The 16,987-nt window shown below is 46.5% G+C and overlaps 1 protein-coding gene across 2 annotated transcripts; it reads right to left on the bottom strand.

The window, feature by feature from the left end:
- Positions 1–2,410: 2,410 nt before the first annotated feature.
- Positions 2,411–14,897, bottom strand: LOC140106048 (uncharacterized). Of its 2 annotated transcripts, none has more exons than XM_072130226.1 (5): positions 14,772–14,897; positions 11,281–11,419; positions 11,033–11,191; positions 9,076–9,097; positions 2,411–4,463 (listed from the first exon to the last, which is right to left on the bottom strand). In XM_072130226.1, exons 1-5 carry the CDS (start codon positions 14,795–14,797, stop codon positions 2,809–2,811), a joined length of 2,001 nt encoding a protein of 666 aa, XP_071986327.1. In that variant the 5' UTR covers positions 14,798–14,897; the 3' UTR covers positions 2,411–2,808. The 2 variants fall into 2 exon arrangements, with proteins under 2 accessions (XP_071986327.1, XP_071986328.1); XM_072130227.1 differs by lacking the exon at positions 14,772–14,897 and adding an exon at positions 14,378–14,516.
- Between the last annotated feature and the right edge of the window lie 2,090 nt (positions 14,898–16,987).

Here is a 16,987-nt window from a genome sequence, read left to right as displayed (position 1 = left end):
ACCCCCATTAATTTAATAAATAGCCGGTCCTGCACACCCTACCAGATCTTTGTGCCTCATGCCCTAGAAAAAGCTTTTTTCCCGTTGTGACCCCGATTCCGTTCCTGACTCGGCTCCTGTGCTGCCTCTCCTGACCTTCTCCTCGACTATGGACTCTGATCCCGTGCTGCCTGTCCTGACCTTCTCCTCGACTATGGACTCTGATCCCGTGCTGCCTGTCCTGACCTTCTCCTCGACTATGGACTCCGATCCCGTGTTGCCTGTTCTGACCTTCTCCTCGACTATGGACTCCGATCCCGTGTTGCCTGTTCTGACCTTCTCCTCGACTATGGACTCTGATCCCGTGCTGCCTGTCCTGACCTTCTCCTCGACTATGGACTCTGATCCCGTGCTGCCTGCCCTGACCTTCTCCTCGACTATGGACTCTGATCCCGTGCTGCCTGCCCTGACCTTCTCCTCGACTATGGACTCTGATCCCGAGCTGCCTGTCCTGACCTTCTCCTCGACTATGGACTCTGATCCCGAGCTGCCTGTCCTGACCTTCTCCTCGACTATGGACTCTGATCCCGTGCTGCCTGTCCTGACCTTCTCCTCGACTATGGACTCTGATCCCGTGCTGCCTGTCCTGACCTTCTCCTCGACTATGGACTCTGATCCCGTGCTGCCTGTCCTGACCTTCTCCTCGACTATGGACTCTGATCCCATGCTGCTTGTCCTGGCCTTCTGCTTCGCTATCGACTCTGATCCCCTGCTGCCTGACCTCCTGCCTGTCCCAGACTACTATTCTGGTCTACGACTCTGTACTTCACCTTGGCTGCCACCGCGGGGTAGTCCAGCCTGTGGAGCGATCTGGTGGTACCACGCAAGTCCAACCTGCTTTGCGGTGGGCTCTGGTGTAAACCGGGTACCACTTAGACTCCGCTCTCAGGTTTCGGCTTACTCATCATCCGCGGTGGTACAGAGGGTCCACTACCCCTCATCCTGACAAAGTATATCAGGTTGAGTACTCCAAAATGTTTTGTGTATACCTAAGAAATTCTAAGTCATTAAGGGGTTAATATGCGATTTTTCATATTTCCGTTCAAAACGCTAAATCATACTTTTGAGGGACCTGCTCAGCATTCAAGTCACTTTGAGAGGCCGAACTGATAGTAATACCCCATAAATTATCTCATTATAGAAACTACCCCCCCCCCCCAACGTATCTAAAACTTTTATGAAGTTTGTTAACCCTTTAAGTGTTTCACAGGGGTTAAAACAAAATGGAAGTACAATTTTGAAATTGACAATTTTTGGGGGGGGATAAATGAATGCAATCTACACATTCACAATGGATAAAATACCAAATGGCTATTCCGGCTTCTCTACAATGATAAGAACGAGAAGACTGCCAAGAAGTGATCTCTACAGAACAGGAAGTATCAGCTTAAACACTGCAACGAAATTACAGGATTTCAGTTTAAAGACAAAATAATGACAAGGAAAGTTAAAAACAACCCGAAAATTTTAAAACCCGTTACTTCATCACAAAAAATGAATCAAACAATAGGTACAAGTTCTGATGGTACGTGACTTTTAAAAAGTAACTAAACTTTTTTAAATTTTTTTATAAAAAAGAAGTGAAAAACCTTTATTAGTCGGTTTCTAGATACGGGAGAGATTGAGGAGGTTACGCAGAGATCAGAGGACTCCATGGTCGGGTTCGGACGCCTGACCCAGACATATTGCTGAGTTTTTGAGCAAACAGCTAATCCGGCAAACTGAGACCACTCGCCATTGGCTGTTTGGCCACCAATATGGTAATATGTCCAGGTCAGGCTGACGAACCCAAACGCTGAATTGGGTCCACTCATCTCTACCTGTTACCTGACATATGACTTAGTGGGAAGTCCTAGGGAGTAAAAAGTGCATTGCCATTCAGCACAACTTGTATTCCATGAACTAATTCACTTGTATAGAAGATTATCGTAATATATTTGTTTTCTTTAAAAGGGGCATATTCCCATCTGGGCAGTCAGGTTTAATTAAATTCATTTGCTATATGTAAACATTTCTTCAATTGGATGTTATTAAAAAAAATGTTCCTGTGTGAAGATAATTTCTCATAAATGTAGTCATGTTGTCCCTTAGAAACGAGATGGCTTCCTTGGATACGACCACCTCACATTTTGGCAGCGGTGGCCAGGCATGCGCTTTTGAGTCCTGCCTGACCTCCTGGATTCAGCGATCATTACCACAGGACGGCTGTAGTATATACAGTAACTCCTCAGACATTCATTATTCAGAAACTTGTTTCCTTGTGCAATCACTCCAGCTGAGGTGGTCGTATCCAAGGACACAGTCTTGTTTCTTAAGGACCATATGACTACATTTATGAGAAATTATCTTCACACAGGAACATTTTTTTAATAACATCTAATTGAAGTAATGTTTATGTATGAAACTGAATGTAAAGGCCCAGAAGAGAATACCCCTTTAAAAATAAAAAAAATAATTGAATCCATTCTGTGCAAAGTTTGCAATGAGGTCTATGGAGCGGTGAGAGGAGAAGGTAGTTCAAAGTGGTCTTTGAACTAAAAGTGGTGGTTGATGTCCTTGCAGTCCAGGTCCACCTATTTGACAGTAAAGAGTCCAATTAGCATATTTAGTGCTGATACTAACCTCACTAATTGCTCAGGGATGGTGTGGGGACGGGATCATGTTGGAATCGTGGATGCGTTGGTGAAAGGTCATCTTTAAACATTTATAATTTCTAGTTAAAAAACCTAAGAATGTCACCTCTCTCCGAAATTGAAGCTGTTACACTCACTACTTCCTGTTGTGAATCTTCATGTGTCTGACCAAGTTGGACTTTTTATTAAAGGCCTTTTTGCAATCGGCGCATTCGTACAATTGCAGCTGTCTGTGCAGTTCGCTGTAGATTTTCTCCTCTTTGTGAATCTGCCGATGTTTGCGCCAGCTCGTCCTATCGGTGAACTTCTCCTCACAATCCGAACATGTAAAATATTGCGTCCCCTTATGAGTTTTCCGATGGTAGTCAAAACAGCTTTTCGATCGAAAGCTTTCCCCGCAATCGGCACAGATGAAGGGCTCCTCTCCGGTTTGGGTTCTTTGGTGTCGGACCATGTTTGACTTTACCGAAAACACTTTGCCGCAGTCTGCGCAGGCGTATGGTTTCTCTCCGGTGTGGACTCTCCGATGAGCCACCAAACTTGACTTGTCATTGAAGGCTTTACCGCACTCCAAGCAGGAGAATGGCTTCTCCCCAATGTGCCGCTTCTGATGCGCCATGAGGCTGACTTTACTAGAAAACTCTTTACGACACTCGGGGCAGGAGATGGGGCTGTCACCTTCGTGAGTTTTCTGGTGGATTACCAGATCAAACTCGCTGGAAAAATATTTCCTGCACCTGGCACAGGTAAACACTTTATTGCCCTTATGTAGCTGCTGGTGTAGAAAAAGGCTGATTTTCTTTTTGAACCCTTTATTACATTCGGTGCATTGATAGGGCGTTTCCCCCCGGTGAGATGCAAGATGCTTATTCCGACTCCACTTATTATTGAAATGCTTGTCGCATTCTGAACAGGCGAATGGTTTCTCCCCCGTGTGAGTTCTCTTATGTATTTCCAGATGGGTCTTATTAATAAACTTCTTTTTGCAGTAAGGGCAGGTGTACAACTTCTCCCCCGTGTGGAGTCTCTGATGGCGGACGCAGCTGACGACGTTCAGAAAACACTTTCTGCACTCAGGACAAGAATACAGTTTATGATTGTGGACTTTCTGATGAGTCACAAAGGCTTCTTCGGAAGGAAAGAAAACTTTGCATTTTGGGCACGAAAGCTGGTTTTCGACTTCGTGTTTTTTTTGATGGACCAAAAGGTGCATTGGTTGCACAAAGCTTTGACTGCAAATGGAGCAAGTAAACGGCCTCTCCCCCGTATGGATCTTCAGGTGACGGGTGTAGTTGGAGCGGCCACTGAAAGATCTGCCACAGTCTGAACATACGTACGGCCTCTCGTTCTTGTGGATTCTTTGGTGGATTTGGAAATGGGAATTAGTATAAAAACTTTTCCCACATTCCGAACAGAAGAACCGTTTCTCACCCATGTGGATTTTCCAATGTCGGTCAAGTCGCGATTTACTGATGAAACACTTCCCGCAAGATGAACATGAGAAGGGCTTCTCCCCGGAGTGTGTCCTCTGGTGGATAACCAGGTGTGCAATGCGCAGGAAAGCTTTGCCACATTCAGAACACACGTGCTTCCTCCTTTTCTTAGGATTTAATGTATCGGTTTCAGTAACTGAGAAGCTCCTCGTTGTGTCTACGCTATTCGAAGTATCGGAGCACACGATGTCGCGGTTATTTCCCGCTGGATCTTCTGATTCCGGGCTAGCACCGGGTTGAGGTTGTATAATGTTCTTGTTAACTTCCGATTCAAGCGTTGCGAGGCAGTTATCATTGTCTGAAAGATAAAAGGGTCAAATAATATGAAGAGAAGAAACTTTTTATATAACAGTTAAAACAACGAGTCAAAAGATTGAAATCACTTCCCTAATAAACCTAAAGGTCCGCGAACCGCATTTCCGCTGCACTTCCCGACGTTTTCAGGGATTGCACGACCGGGACAGGTGTTTAGAAGGAGATTGTGTCGCACGCGATCGGATTTTGGTGCAATCGCGTTCATGCAACAGAAATTGGGGGGCGGGCCGTCGGACGATCTGAAGGATTCGGACTTAAAGAGAACCTGTTACCAGGAGACCCATTTTTAGCACTCCCCCAGTCCCCACAGAGCATAGTACATACTCTGCCAAAGTGTTTTTGTATAAAAAAAATTGGTTTTACAGTAAAAAGATATGTTATATTGTACCTTTCATTAGCATCTGCTGTGTGACTAGGCAGTTGCCTATTGGGAGGGGCTGGAAAGGAGCAGCCCCCCCCCTTGGGAAACTGCTCCTCCATGTGTCCTTTTCAAATATATGAAAAATCCCATCACTGGGCTTAGCGACGCCCCCTGCTCCTCTACAGCCAATCCTGAGTGTGGGGAGTTATTCATATATTTGAAAAGGACACATGGAGACCTATGACATGCAGTCTAAGCTTTTGTGGCAAATCGGATATCCTAAGACGCTCCTAAGACAGTCTAAAAAACTGGTGCAAGGAGCCAGAGAGATTTACCATGTGGAATATACTATCCCCATGGCCAAGACTTGTTTTTTCTCCCTTCTTTGTCCCTAAAATAAATCTGTTTTTGGTGCATAATGCTTCTGCCAATGGCACTACTGACCAAAAATTGTATGTTTCCTTCTCACTACACACCTCATAACATCTGTCCAATATTTACCACTAAAAAACAACAAAAGGGGCAGAGCTATTGTTGACCCAGGGGGCAGAGCTATTGTTGACCCAGGGGGCAGAGCTATTGTTGACCCAGGGGGCAGAGCTATTGTTGACCCAGGGGGCAGAGCTATTGTTGACCCAGGGGGCAGAGCTATTGTTGACCCAGGGGGCAGAGCTATTGTTGACGCACCGGGCAGAGCTATTGTTGACCCACCGGGCAGAGCTATTGTTGACCCACCGGGCAGAGCTATTGTTGACCCACCGGGCAGAGCTATTGTTGACCCACCGGGCAGAGCTATTGTTGACCCACCGGGCAGAGCTATTGTTGACCCACCGGGCAGAGCTATTGTTGACCCACCGGGGCTGACCGTTGGACGATCCAACGGAATCGGACAACGCGCGGCATTTAACATCTCAAATTGTGTCGTAATACATGCACCCACATACACCGGGAAGAAGAAGGTGAACTCCGTCAGAACTCAGCGGGGGAAGCGTCACATGCAGGATCTCGGGTGCACGATCTTGGTGAATTGCGCCGGACTTCATCTTCGTCGGACACTCCGGATCAGGGATCGCGACAGGACCAGGTAAGTAAATGTGCCCCAGTATATCTGGCTGGGACATCAGCACAGCCCAGACTGAATTTTTGTCTTACTTTTGGAAATTTTATTCCAGTGCAGCTTTTCAATTTCATATGCAAAGTAGGGGAGTCTCTATGGGCTCCAATGTTGCCCCAACATATGCGAATATTTTTATGGCCCAATTTGAGGGAAGATAAGACACCTCTCACAAGGCGATTGGCTGGATGAGGTACATTGATGACATTCTTTGTTTGGACTGGTACTGAACAATTATTGTTGGAATTTAAAGCCGAGATCAATTGTCACAAACCTGAACTACAATTCACTACAGTATTGGTCCGTTATATGTAGGGGAGACAACACAACAATGTAGGTTAAGATTTAACCAACATAAATCTAACATCAAACTAAACAAGTTGAATTGGCGCAACTCTAGGAAATTTATCGCTGGTAACAAAAGTGGTGACCTGCACCCCAACTTCAATATAGGTCCACTAAGGGAACTACTGAAAAACAAATATATGCGGAGTACCTGCGCCAATCGGTCTGTCAATTGAACAGTAGCCACTTTACTGTCATAACCATAAAATTAAACTCATACAATCTATATGTGTGAACGAGCTCTATGTAATATCAGATATAGTGGAGTGTGGACAGTATATGACTATGTGGGTACCTGGTAAGGGAGGACAACGGACTTCCCGATCGAGTGTGGAGCCGGTCCTTCTCGATATTGGAGTGTGGAGATGCACAGTTCTGTTTGCAATCCGTCTGCTGCCTTCTTCGTCAGGGCATTTGGCAGCAGCCTTCAAAACGCGTAGGAAGAAGCGTGTCTCTCTGGACCTACCGTATCTGGTGATGTCACCACACGGATTGCAAACAGAACTGTGTATGGAGTAGCAGCCGCCGGCCGGGGCTCTACTCCACGTGCAAACAGCGATCCTTCAGTCCAAGAAGACTACGTGGAATTACCTGTGGAAACCTTTTTTGGGAAACCTATCCGTGGATCTATTTGCATCTCCACACTCCAATATGGAGAAGGACCGGCTCCACACTCGATCGGGAAGTCCGTTGTCCTCCCTTACCAGGTACCCACATAGTCATATACTGTCCACACTCCACTATATCTGATATTACATAGAGCTCGTTCACCCATATAGATTGTATGAGTTTCATTTTATGGTTATGACAGTATAGTGGCTACTGTTCAATTGACAGACCGATTGGCGCAGGTACTCCGCATATATTTGTTTTTCAGTAGTTCCCTTAGTGGACCTATATTGAAGTTGGGGTGCAGGTCACCACTTTTGTTACCAGCGACATGGATAAATTTCCTAGAGTTGCGCCAATTCAACTTGTTTAGTTTGATGTTAGATTTATGTTGGCTAAATCTTAACCTACATTGTTGTGTTGTCTCCCCTACATATAACGGACCAATACTGTAGTGAATTGTAGTTCAGGTTTGTGACAATTGATCTCGACTTTAAATTCCAACAATAATTGTTCAGTACCAGTCCAAACAAAGAATGTCATCAATGTTCCTCATCCAGCCAATCCCCTTGTGAGAGGTGTCTTATCTTCCCTCAAATTGGGCCATAAAAATATTTGCATATGTGGGGGCAACATTGGAGCCCATAGCGACTCCCCTACTTTGCATATGAAATTAAAAAGCTGCACTGGAATAAAATTTCCAAAAGTAAGACAAAAATTCAGTCTGGTCTGTACTCCGCATATATTTGATAAATCTAACATCAGAACAGGTAAAACAGAGCTCCCCATGGCGGCACGGGGGCTGAGTGAGTAGCACTACTGCCTTGCAGCCCTGGGGTCCTGGGTTCAAATCCCACCCAGGTCAACATCTGCAAAGAGTTTGTATGTTCTTTCTGTGTTTTAAGGCTTTTCATTTAATACTTCAACCTGCTGCTGCTGCTATTTTCTATCTTCGTGCTGGGGAATTTGCCCCTGGATCTACTTTGACAAGTACATTTTGGATGGTAGATTTCCTTTCAACAATATCTACCATTAAAATCCTTCATGATAAACCAGGGACATTACTCATAGATCCAGGCACCGGGACTGTGGAAATCTTCTTATGTGTTATCCATGGCCTCCTTCCTTCTGAATTCAACTTTAAAATTTATGCTACTGAATCAGAAAGACTACTGGGGGTTTTACCAGAGCCCCTGCATGCTGTGGATTCACAGGCTGTTACACTGTGCGGGAGCACTTCCTACCTCCCACTTTGTGCTGCAACTTCATCGTAAGGCAGAAGGAGTAGGAAGTCCTGAGGGAGCAGGGGGAGACAATCTAACAGACGGTGCACCTGCAACAGGGAGCGGCTCTGGCAACCACCCAAGTATCCTTATAATATAAGAAGATTGCCACAGTCCCGGTGCCTGAATCTGTGAGTAATGTCCCTGGATTATTATTATGATGGATTTTGATGGGAGATAATTCCTCTCCATTGTCTTAAAGGGGACCTGTCACCAGATTTTTACAAATTCAGCTAGTTCCCAAAGAGCCCTATTATCAAATCCCCCCCTTATTTTAGCTAAAAATAGCTTCCCTGTCATCCCCATAAAATCAACTTTATCTTCTTAGCCGGCCCTCGGCGCAGCAGCGACACCTGGTGGATATTGGGCGCACGACCTTAGTGAATCCCGGCAGACCCGAATCAGCGTGGGAAAACATGCCGAGGGATCGCGAATGGACCGGGTGAGTAAATGAGCCCCATTATTTCCTACTCCATGCCCCAGTAGCCTCTTTACAAAATTAGCATATTAGGGAAATAAGAGTTAGAAAAAGATACAGGAGATGTGAGGACTAGCCCTGAAAAGGTCCAATAGAGACACCTACCACCCGATTTCCCTTAATAGGTAGATCCGCGGTGGTAGGTTTCCTTTAAAAACTTTATTTTAGTAATATGTAAATGAACAAGAGGTTAAGTTACACGATAATTTAATTTAACAGATTAGGGCAGAGGCAGGATGAATCTAATCAGATCTACGTCTCCTGGGAGGATCCTCTAACAATTTTTTAAATACACAAAGGAGAAAGTACAATTGATGCCAATGAGAACAAAAGGCAAAAGGAGAAGAACAGGTCAACAAAAAGATGGAGAAAGAAAAGAGGGATATAAAAAATAAATGGACTCACGCGTGGCCACTAGATCTTCCACCTGGACAAGAAACAATACAAAGTTACACAGTCGTATTATAACATAACCATCAATGTCATCCTATGGCTGGGTCCAAATCACGGTTTTTATCCATATGTTGTAGGGACACAACGGGCAGATTCCCGGCACGTTCTTACATTTAACACAGACGTGGGATACGTGGATGACTTGTCCGGTCTACCTGAACACACAGAAGCAGCAGCTGGTGATTGGCTGCTGCCGATCTTAGGAGGGTTTCCCCAGTGATGTCATTATCCTTATATGGACAGTGACACCACCGGTGTCCCCCTCCTGCTGAGCCCCGTATCCGAAAGATGGAAAGACCTAGCTTGTTACATCTTTCCATCCTGTCTAGATTGCCCCCCAGTCTCCCAGTATATGTCAACGGGTACACTCAGCTTATATGTTGAGAGCTTTCCCAACGAATACGCTGAGTGTATACCATAAAACTGATGTGAACCCACTCTTAGGGTGATGCCACACATGGCTTTTTGAAACCGTTTTGGTCCGTTTTTTTTAAACGCATGCATTTTTTAACGGATTGCTTAAAAACGGACCAAAAACGGTTTCAAAACGCCATAAGTGGCATCACCCTTATACTACAGGAGCTAAATAATTACTCCAGTCCAGGTGTATAAAATATTCACACATGACAAGGGTGCAGGAAACTACTTTACACTATTTTATGGTACAATAATCCACTTTGGGAAAAAAGGCAACAAAATATCAAGTTGACCCCTTTTTTCCTTTCTGTGTCAATAGGAGGCAATGCCAAAAGGCAACAATATTCTTTAAAGGGGTTGGCCACTATGACAAAACATCACCAGGGTAAGTACATCACTAGAAATGGGTATTTTCTGGACTATAAGACGCACTATTTAGCAAGAAAAAGTCCCTGCGTCTTATAGACCGTAGGTCAGGAGGATCCAGCACTGCCAGACCCTCCTGATCTCCTAAGGGAGATCGGGTGATGCCCAGATACAGAGCTGCACCCGATCTCCCAGAGAGGAGCCTCCGTACTGCTCTCTTCTTACAGGTACAGGACCTGCGGTGATGTCAGAATCATGTGACTGATCACATGATTCTTACATCACCACAGGTCTCATACTGCCATGCTGCGCTGGGACAGGGTAAGAAGAAGGAGAATGGGGGTAGTATGTGTGTATGTGTATATAGCTGAGCAGAGTGTGTGTAGGTGAAATGAGTGTGTATAGCTGAGCTGTGTGTGTATAGCTGAGCTGTGTGTGTATGTGGATGGATGATGCAGAGCTGAGTGTGTAAATGTATGTCTATGTGTTCTGTGCTTTAGTTCGACCAACAGGGATATTTTAATTGGTGTAAAATATATTTTTCCTTTTTTTGGAAGCCTAAATCTGGGGTACGTCCTATAGTAAGAAGCGTCTTATAGTCTGAAAAATACGGTACTGTGATAAAGTGTAAGTATTGCCGTCGAGACCTGTGGGTCATGTGACCCCCGAGCAGCAGGACTCAGGACTTTGTGTGACGTCCCGGGTCCTGCTGCCTTCTGGAAGATGGAGGGGGCTGGTAGTCATTACTAGATACAACCCCCCCCCCCCCCCATATCACTGGTTGGAGGGAGGTGTCAATGATCAGGGGCTGGTAGTCATTACTAGATACACCCCCCCCCCCCCCTTATCACTGGTGTGAGGGAGGTGTCAATGATCAGGGGCTTGTATGGGGCATGGTTTTGGTAGAGGGGGGTCACACGCTGGCTGTACAGAATCTGTAACAGGGTAGGTACTGTATGGGTGACTCTGGTAACATTTTGTGATAGTGACCAACCCTTTGGATTGCACAGACGGGTATATGAAGAAAAGGACAAAGGGATTGTACCTATATACAGGTTATGTTCTAATAGGAGACCCAATTACCATAATTATATCCTAACATCCCAGCATTCCCAGCGGCGCTCACCTCTGCAGTCAGCAGCTCCAGGATCTTATTGGTGAGCCCCAGGATCTTCTCATCAGTTCTGTTCTCATATAAATGTAGAAGAGGTGAAGGTTCCGTTATCCTCCGAGATTCTTCGGATACATCGGGGCTGCTGCTATACGTCTTTACAGGACCGTAGGTCTACACGACAAAACAAACATCGTTATGTGATATTTACTACAATTTACCACCGCGTCATGATGATTTATAGAAGTCTAAGATTTCTTCACCTCTCCAGTCAGCAGGGTGATAATCTCCAGGGTGATATTTAAGATTTTCCCTGCTATTCCCGGATTCCCGTTCTTCTCCATCCTGCATTCCCCCGGGAACAGATCAAGGCCTGGTTCACAGCAATGAGCTCCAGGGTCGCTGGGAAAGTCGTAAAAAGACGTTAATATTACAACCAAAAACCACTGCGTTAACATCATGTTGGAATGTTAATAGAATGCGTTAACATTGATATTTTGTTAACATGTAAACGCAATGTCATAAGGCAAATCTCTTCTCACAGGTTTCAGGTCTTCAAACAGTCTGGACCCCAAATCAGGGTGCAATACTGGGGGTTCTGAAGTGTCGCCATAGCAGTCAGCAGAACTAAAACGACTACCTTCTATGTATAGATGGCTACTAGCCCTGGCACAATACACAACATAACAGGCATTTGCTACAATTATTTTTTTAAAAATCTGGGAACTATTTTAAAATGCTATAAAATATTTTCCATTATTTACAATTAAAAAAAATAAAATATATATATATTGGTATCCCTGTGTATGAAAATAACTCACTTTTAGGTTTAGCTAATCCAACACTTAGGCCTCTTCCACACTAGCGTTGCATTTCACGCCAGGGTAAAATGCGTGAAAAACTGACGTTTTTGGCTGCGTTTTTGTTCCATTTTTCCTTGGAGTAATTAGCGTTTTTGCGTTTTTTAACGCGCGTGTTGCTAGCGTTTTTGGCACGTTTTTCACACGCGAGTCAATGGGAGACTCGAGCATTTTTCAAAGGGACCATGGTTTGGGATTAAAATGTGTTATTTAATTGAAAAATAATGTCTTCTGATAAATTGCAAACATCTGCGATCTATTCTGCACTGTTCCGCGCGTATATTATCCCCCGACAAGTTAGCAGATGTGAAGAACAGTGAAGAATAGAATAAAAACAGTGAACACAGTGACCACAGGATCATTTAAGAGAAAAACACAGTGCAGAACACAGTGCAGAATAGATTACAGATGTTCGGCACATCTGCTTACTTGTCGGGAGATACGCACAATATATATGTGTGAAGAACACATTGCAGATGTATTTAAACATCTGCAATGTGTTCTTCACACACATATATATTGTTCTTCACATGCTATTTTGTTCGCACCGTTCCGCGCGTATCTCCCGACAAGTAAGCAGATGTGCCGAACATCTGTAATCTATTCTGCACTGTGTTCTGCACTGTGTTTTTATCTTAAATGATCCTGTGGTCACTGTGTTCACTGTTTTTATTCTATTCTTCACTGTTCTTCATTGTGTTTTTTTAATTAAATGCTCGATCGCGAGCAGGGGAAATACTGTTATTCTGGTCACCTAGCAACCCTTACGTTTAAAACGCATTGCACTCGCATTGCACTTGCAATGATTGCGAGTGCAATGCGTTCTTGATGCATCTCCATAGACTTGAATGGGGCGGGAAAAACGCGCGTGACGCGCAAAAGTAGAGCATGCTGCGATTTTGACGCGCGTGAAAACTAACGCAAGCACGCGCGTGAAAACCAACGCTAATGAAGAAAGACCCATTGAATACAATGGGACAGAGTGCAATGCAAGTTCTGCGCGTCAAATGCATGCGCAGAACTCGCGTGTGAAAAACGCCAGTGTGGAAGGGGCCTTAGGGTGAAGACACACGTGGGGTTTTTAGGCCGTTTTTAGGCAGTTTTTACTAAGTGCGTTTTCAGATCGTTAAAAACGCATGCGCTAAAAAACGCATCCGTTTTTTAAAACGCATGTGTTTTTTGTCCGGTTTTCCGAATTTGCGCAATTAAAAACTGACAAAAACGCATGCGTTTTCAAAAACCGCATTTTTAAAACGGATGCGTTTTTTAGCGCATGCGTTTTTAACGATCTGAAAACGCACTTAGTAAAAACGGCCTAAAAACGCCACGTGTGTCTTCACCCAGTGTGATGTCACACATGGCGTTTTTAGTTAGTGCGTTTTCAGATCGTTTAAAACGCATCAGTTTTTTTTAAAACTCATGCATTTTTTTGGAAACGCATGCTTTTTTGTCCGGTTTTCCCAATTTGCGCAATTAAAAACGGACAGGCGTTTTCAAAAAACGGATGCGGTTTTTACAATATGGAAACGCACTAACTAAAAACACCATGTGTGACATCAACCTCAGGGCTCTGACTCTATCACAACCCCCAGGAACCCTTGTTTCCTGCCTCCCTGCTAATTCACTCATTCCCCTGTGTACATATCACGGCAGCAGTGAAGGCACGCAGGATGGGAGCGAGCCGTGAGGTGGGGGAGAAGGGTCCCGAGGGGCAGTGGCGTAACGTGAAGCTGATGGGCCCCAGTGCAAAGTCTGTGCCAGACCCCCTGACTATAATGTATGGTATATAGTAACAGTCTTCTCATATGGGAAGACACAGGAACAGGCACATTGGGGCTCATTTACTAAGGGTCCGAATCGCGCACTTTCGTCAGGTTTCCAGGCGATTTCCGATTTGCACCGAATTGCCCTGGGATTTTGACGCACGCGATCGGATTTTGGCGCATTGGCGCCGACTGTCATGCGACAGAAATCGGGGGGACGTGGCCGCCGGACAACCCGACGTATTCGGAAAAACTGCAGAATTTAAAAAAGAATTTGTTTCGCATGATCAAGCACTCACATGCACCAGGACAAAGCAGGTGAACTCCGGCGGACCTCAGCGCAGCAGCGACACCTACTGGATATCGGGAAATGTTTCCACTCAGGTTCATCCCACACAACCCAGACAAATTGGTGGACGAACAGCCAATCTGGCACACTGAGGCCCCCAGCAACTAGCCCTGCCAGGGATTGGCCAGGGGTATCAATGTGCCAGATTGGCAACCAATCCAGCAAGATATCTGGCCCCAGGGAATGAACTTGAATGGAAACATCCAGTTGTTCATCTCCGGGTCCTCCGGTTTCCTCCCACACTCCAAAACATAGTAGTAGGTGATTAGATTGTGAGCCCCATGGGGACAGGGACCAATTTGCCATGCTTTGTGCAGCATTGCAGCATCTGTGTGCGCTATATAAATAATAATTATTATTATTATAAGAAATTGGGACAAATTATTACATCATATGTCAGTCTTCAGTTTTCTTTTCCACAATGGATTATAAACAGACTCCAAAAAATAGACGTCCCGAGAACAGCGCACGTTTACGTGCAAGTAGTCTGAAAGTGGCGTCTACAGCGGAAATCTGTTACCCTACATGGAAATAGGGAGACAAATAATCCGGAAGAGGCGGAATTCCCATAACTGCACCAGGTGTGCATGTCACATATCTGCAGAGAAGGGAGTTACCATCTATCACACCTGTTAGTCCTATCAAGTGTGATAGTCAAAGGACGCAGAAACATCCTGGATTTACCCGATTGTAAATACCTGAATATAAACCCGATTCATGGCTACAAGACACGCCCAAGCCCAGCAAACCCCTCCCCCGGGGCCCCCAAAGACCCCACTCACCTGCACACACCGTTTTCCGGTGACATAACGCGGAAGAACCGGCATCGCAACGTCACTTCCGGCGCCTGACAACAGCTCCGCCCACAGCAGCGAGCTTGCGTTCCAGCATCTGGTTGCGTCTACTTCCGGTTTCCCTGATGAATGGGGAATGGATGGGTAATACCCTCACACTAGTTCTGTCACATTCTCCTCACACTATTTATGAGACACAAACCTCATCACCTGCAGATAATGGCGTCTGCATTGCCCCTGGATGTGACTACATGGCACTGCCCCTTCCTTCTGATTGCGAAGAGTTGAGTAGGAATTTCATACAGTCCTGAGGTAAAATCCCTGTTACTCCTCACCCATAACTTTCCCCAATACCGAGGTAAATATTTGTTTGTCATCACCAAACTTCTGGGCTCTAAGATGTGCACATAATTAACCCCCGCTTTAAGTCAATGGAGCATAATTAACCCCTACTGGGCCAGTGTCCCAGTGTGGGACATGAACAAGTCATCATATTATCACTTGTTCGGTGTAATATACTGCAATAACACTATATATATATTATAGTACAGACACAGATAGTACTGTAAGGCATCTACTGAAGGCAGCTCTTGGGTCCTTCATCAGACCCCAGAGCTGCCATAGAAACCTATGGCCCGTGAGCCAGATGCGGCTCTTTTGTTGGCTGCATGTGGCTCTCAGACAGATCTACTACTAATAAATAGTGATGGCTGCTGTGTGTCTCTTAGACTGATCACAGGCAGCGATGTTACTGCTGCCTGCATCCTCTGTACGACCCAGGTGCCATCGTCTAACCCTGGGTCAAAGAGGAGAGGAACTGGCTGCAGGGAGCGCTGATAAGTGAATATTCATTTTTTTGTTTTTTTTTGTTTTGCTGTGACTACCTATGTACTGGGGGGCATGTGCTGGGGCTACTTATCTACTGGGGGTATGCGCTGGGACTACCTATGTACTGGGAGGCATGCGCTGGGACTACCTATGTACTGGAAGGCATGCTCTGGGACTACCTATGTACTGGGGGGCATGCGCTGGGGCTACCTATGTACTGGAAGGCATGCGCTGGGGCTACCTATGTACTGGGGGGCATGCGCTGGGACTACCTATGTACTGGGGGGCATGCGCTGGGGCTACCTATGTACTGGGGGGCATGCGCTGGGGCTACCTATGTACTGGGGGGCATGCGCTGGGGCTACCTATGTACTGGGGGGCATGCGCTGGCGCTACCTATGTACTGGGGGGCATGCGCTGGCGCTACCTATGTACTGGGGGGCATGCGCTGGGGCTACCTATGTACTGGGGGGCATGCGCTGGGGCTACCTATGTACTGGGGGGCATGCGCTGGGGCTACCTATGTACTGGGGGGCATGCGCTGGGGCTACCTATGTACTGGAAGGCATGCGCTGGGGCTACCTATGTACTGGGGGGGCATGCGCTGGGGCTACCTATGTACTGGGGGGCATGCGCTGGGGCTACCTATGTACTGGGGGGCATGCGCTGGGGCTACCTATGTACTGGGGGGCATGCGCTGGGGCTACCTATGTACTGGGGGGCATGCGCTGGGGCTACCTATGTACTGGGGGGCATGCGCTGGGGCTACCTATGTACTGGGGGGCATGCGCTGGGGCTACCTATGTACTGGGGGGCATGCGCTGGGGCTACCTATGTACTGGGGGGCATGCGCTGGGGCTACCTATGTACTGGGGGGCATGCGCTGGGGCTACCTATGTACTGGGGGGCATGCGCTGGGGCTACCTATGTACTGGGGGGCATGCGCTGGGGCTACCTATGTACTGGGGGGCATGCGCTGGGGCTACCTATGTACTGGGGGGCATGCGCTGGGGCTACCTATGTACTGGGGGGCATGCGCTGGGGCTACCTATGTACTGGGGGGCATGCGCTGGGGCTACCTATGTACTGGGGGGCATGCGCTGGGGCTACCTATGTACTGGGGGGCATGCGCTGGGGCTACCTATGTACTGGGGGGCATGCGCTGGGGCTACCTATGTACTGGGGGGCATGCGCTGGCGCTACCTATGTACTGGGGGGCATGCGCTGGCGCTACCTATGTACTGGGGGGCATGCGCTGGCGCTACCTATGTACTGGGGGGCATGCGCTGGGGCTACCTATGTACTGGGAGGCATGCGGTGGGTGTCAGGATTTGGAGTAGTGAAACCCCTGGACCAGCGCAGACGATGATGTGAGC

The sequence above is a fragment of the Engystomops pustulosus genome, chromosome 11, assembly GCF_040894005.1.
Source record: "Engystomops pustulosus chromosome 11, aEngPut4.maternal, whole genome shotgun sequence".
Classification (NCBI taxonomy): Eukaryota; Metazoa; Chordata; class Amphibia; order Anura; family Leptodactylidae; genus Engystomops; species Engystomops pustulosus.
Note: the sequence above shows the minus strand (reverse complement) of the source record. Positions and strands in the feature narration are given on the sequence as shown.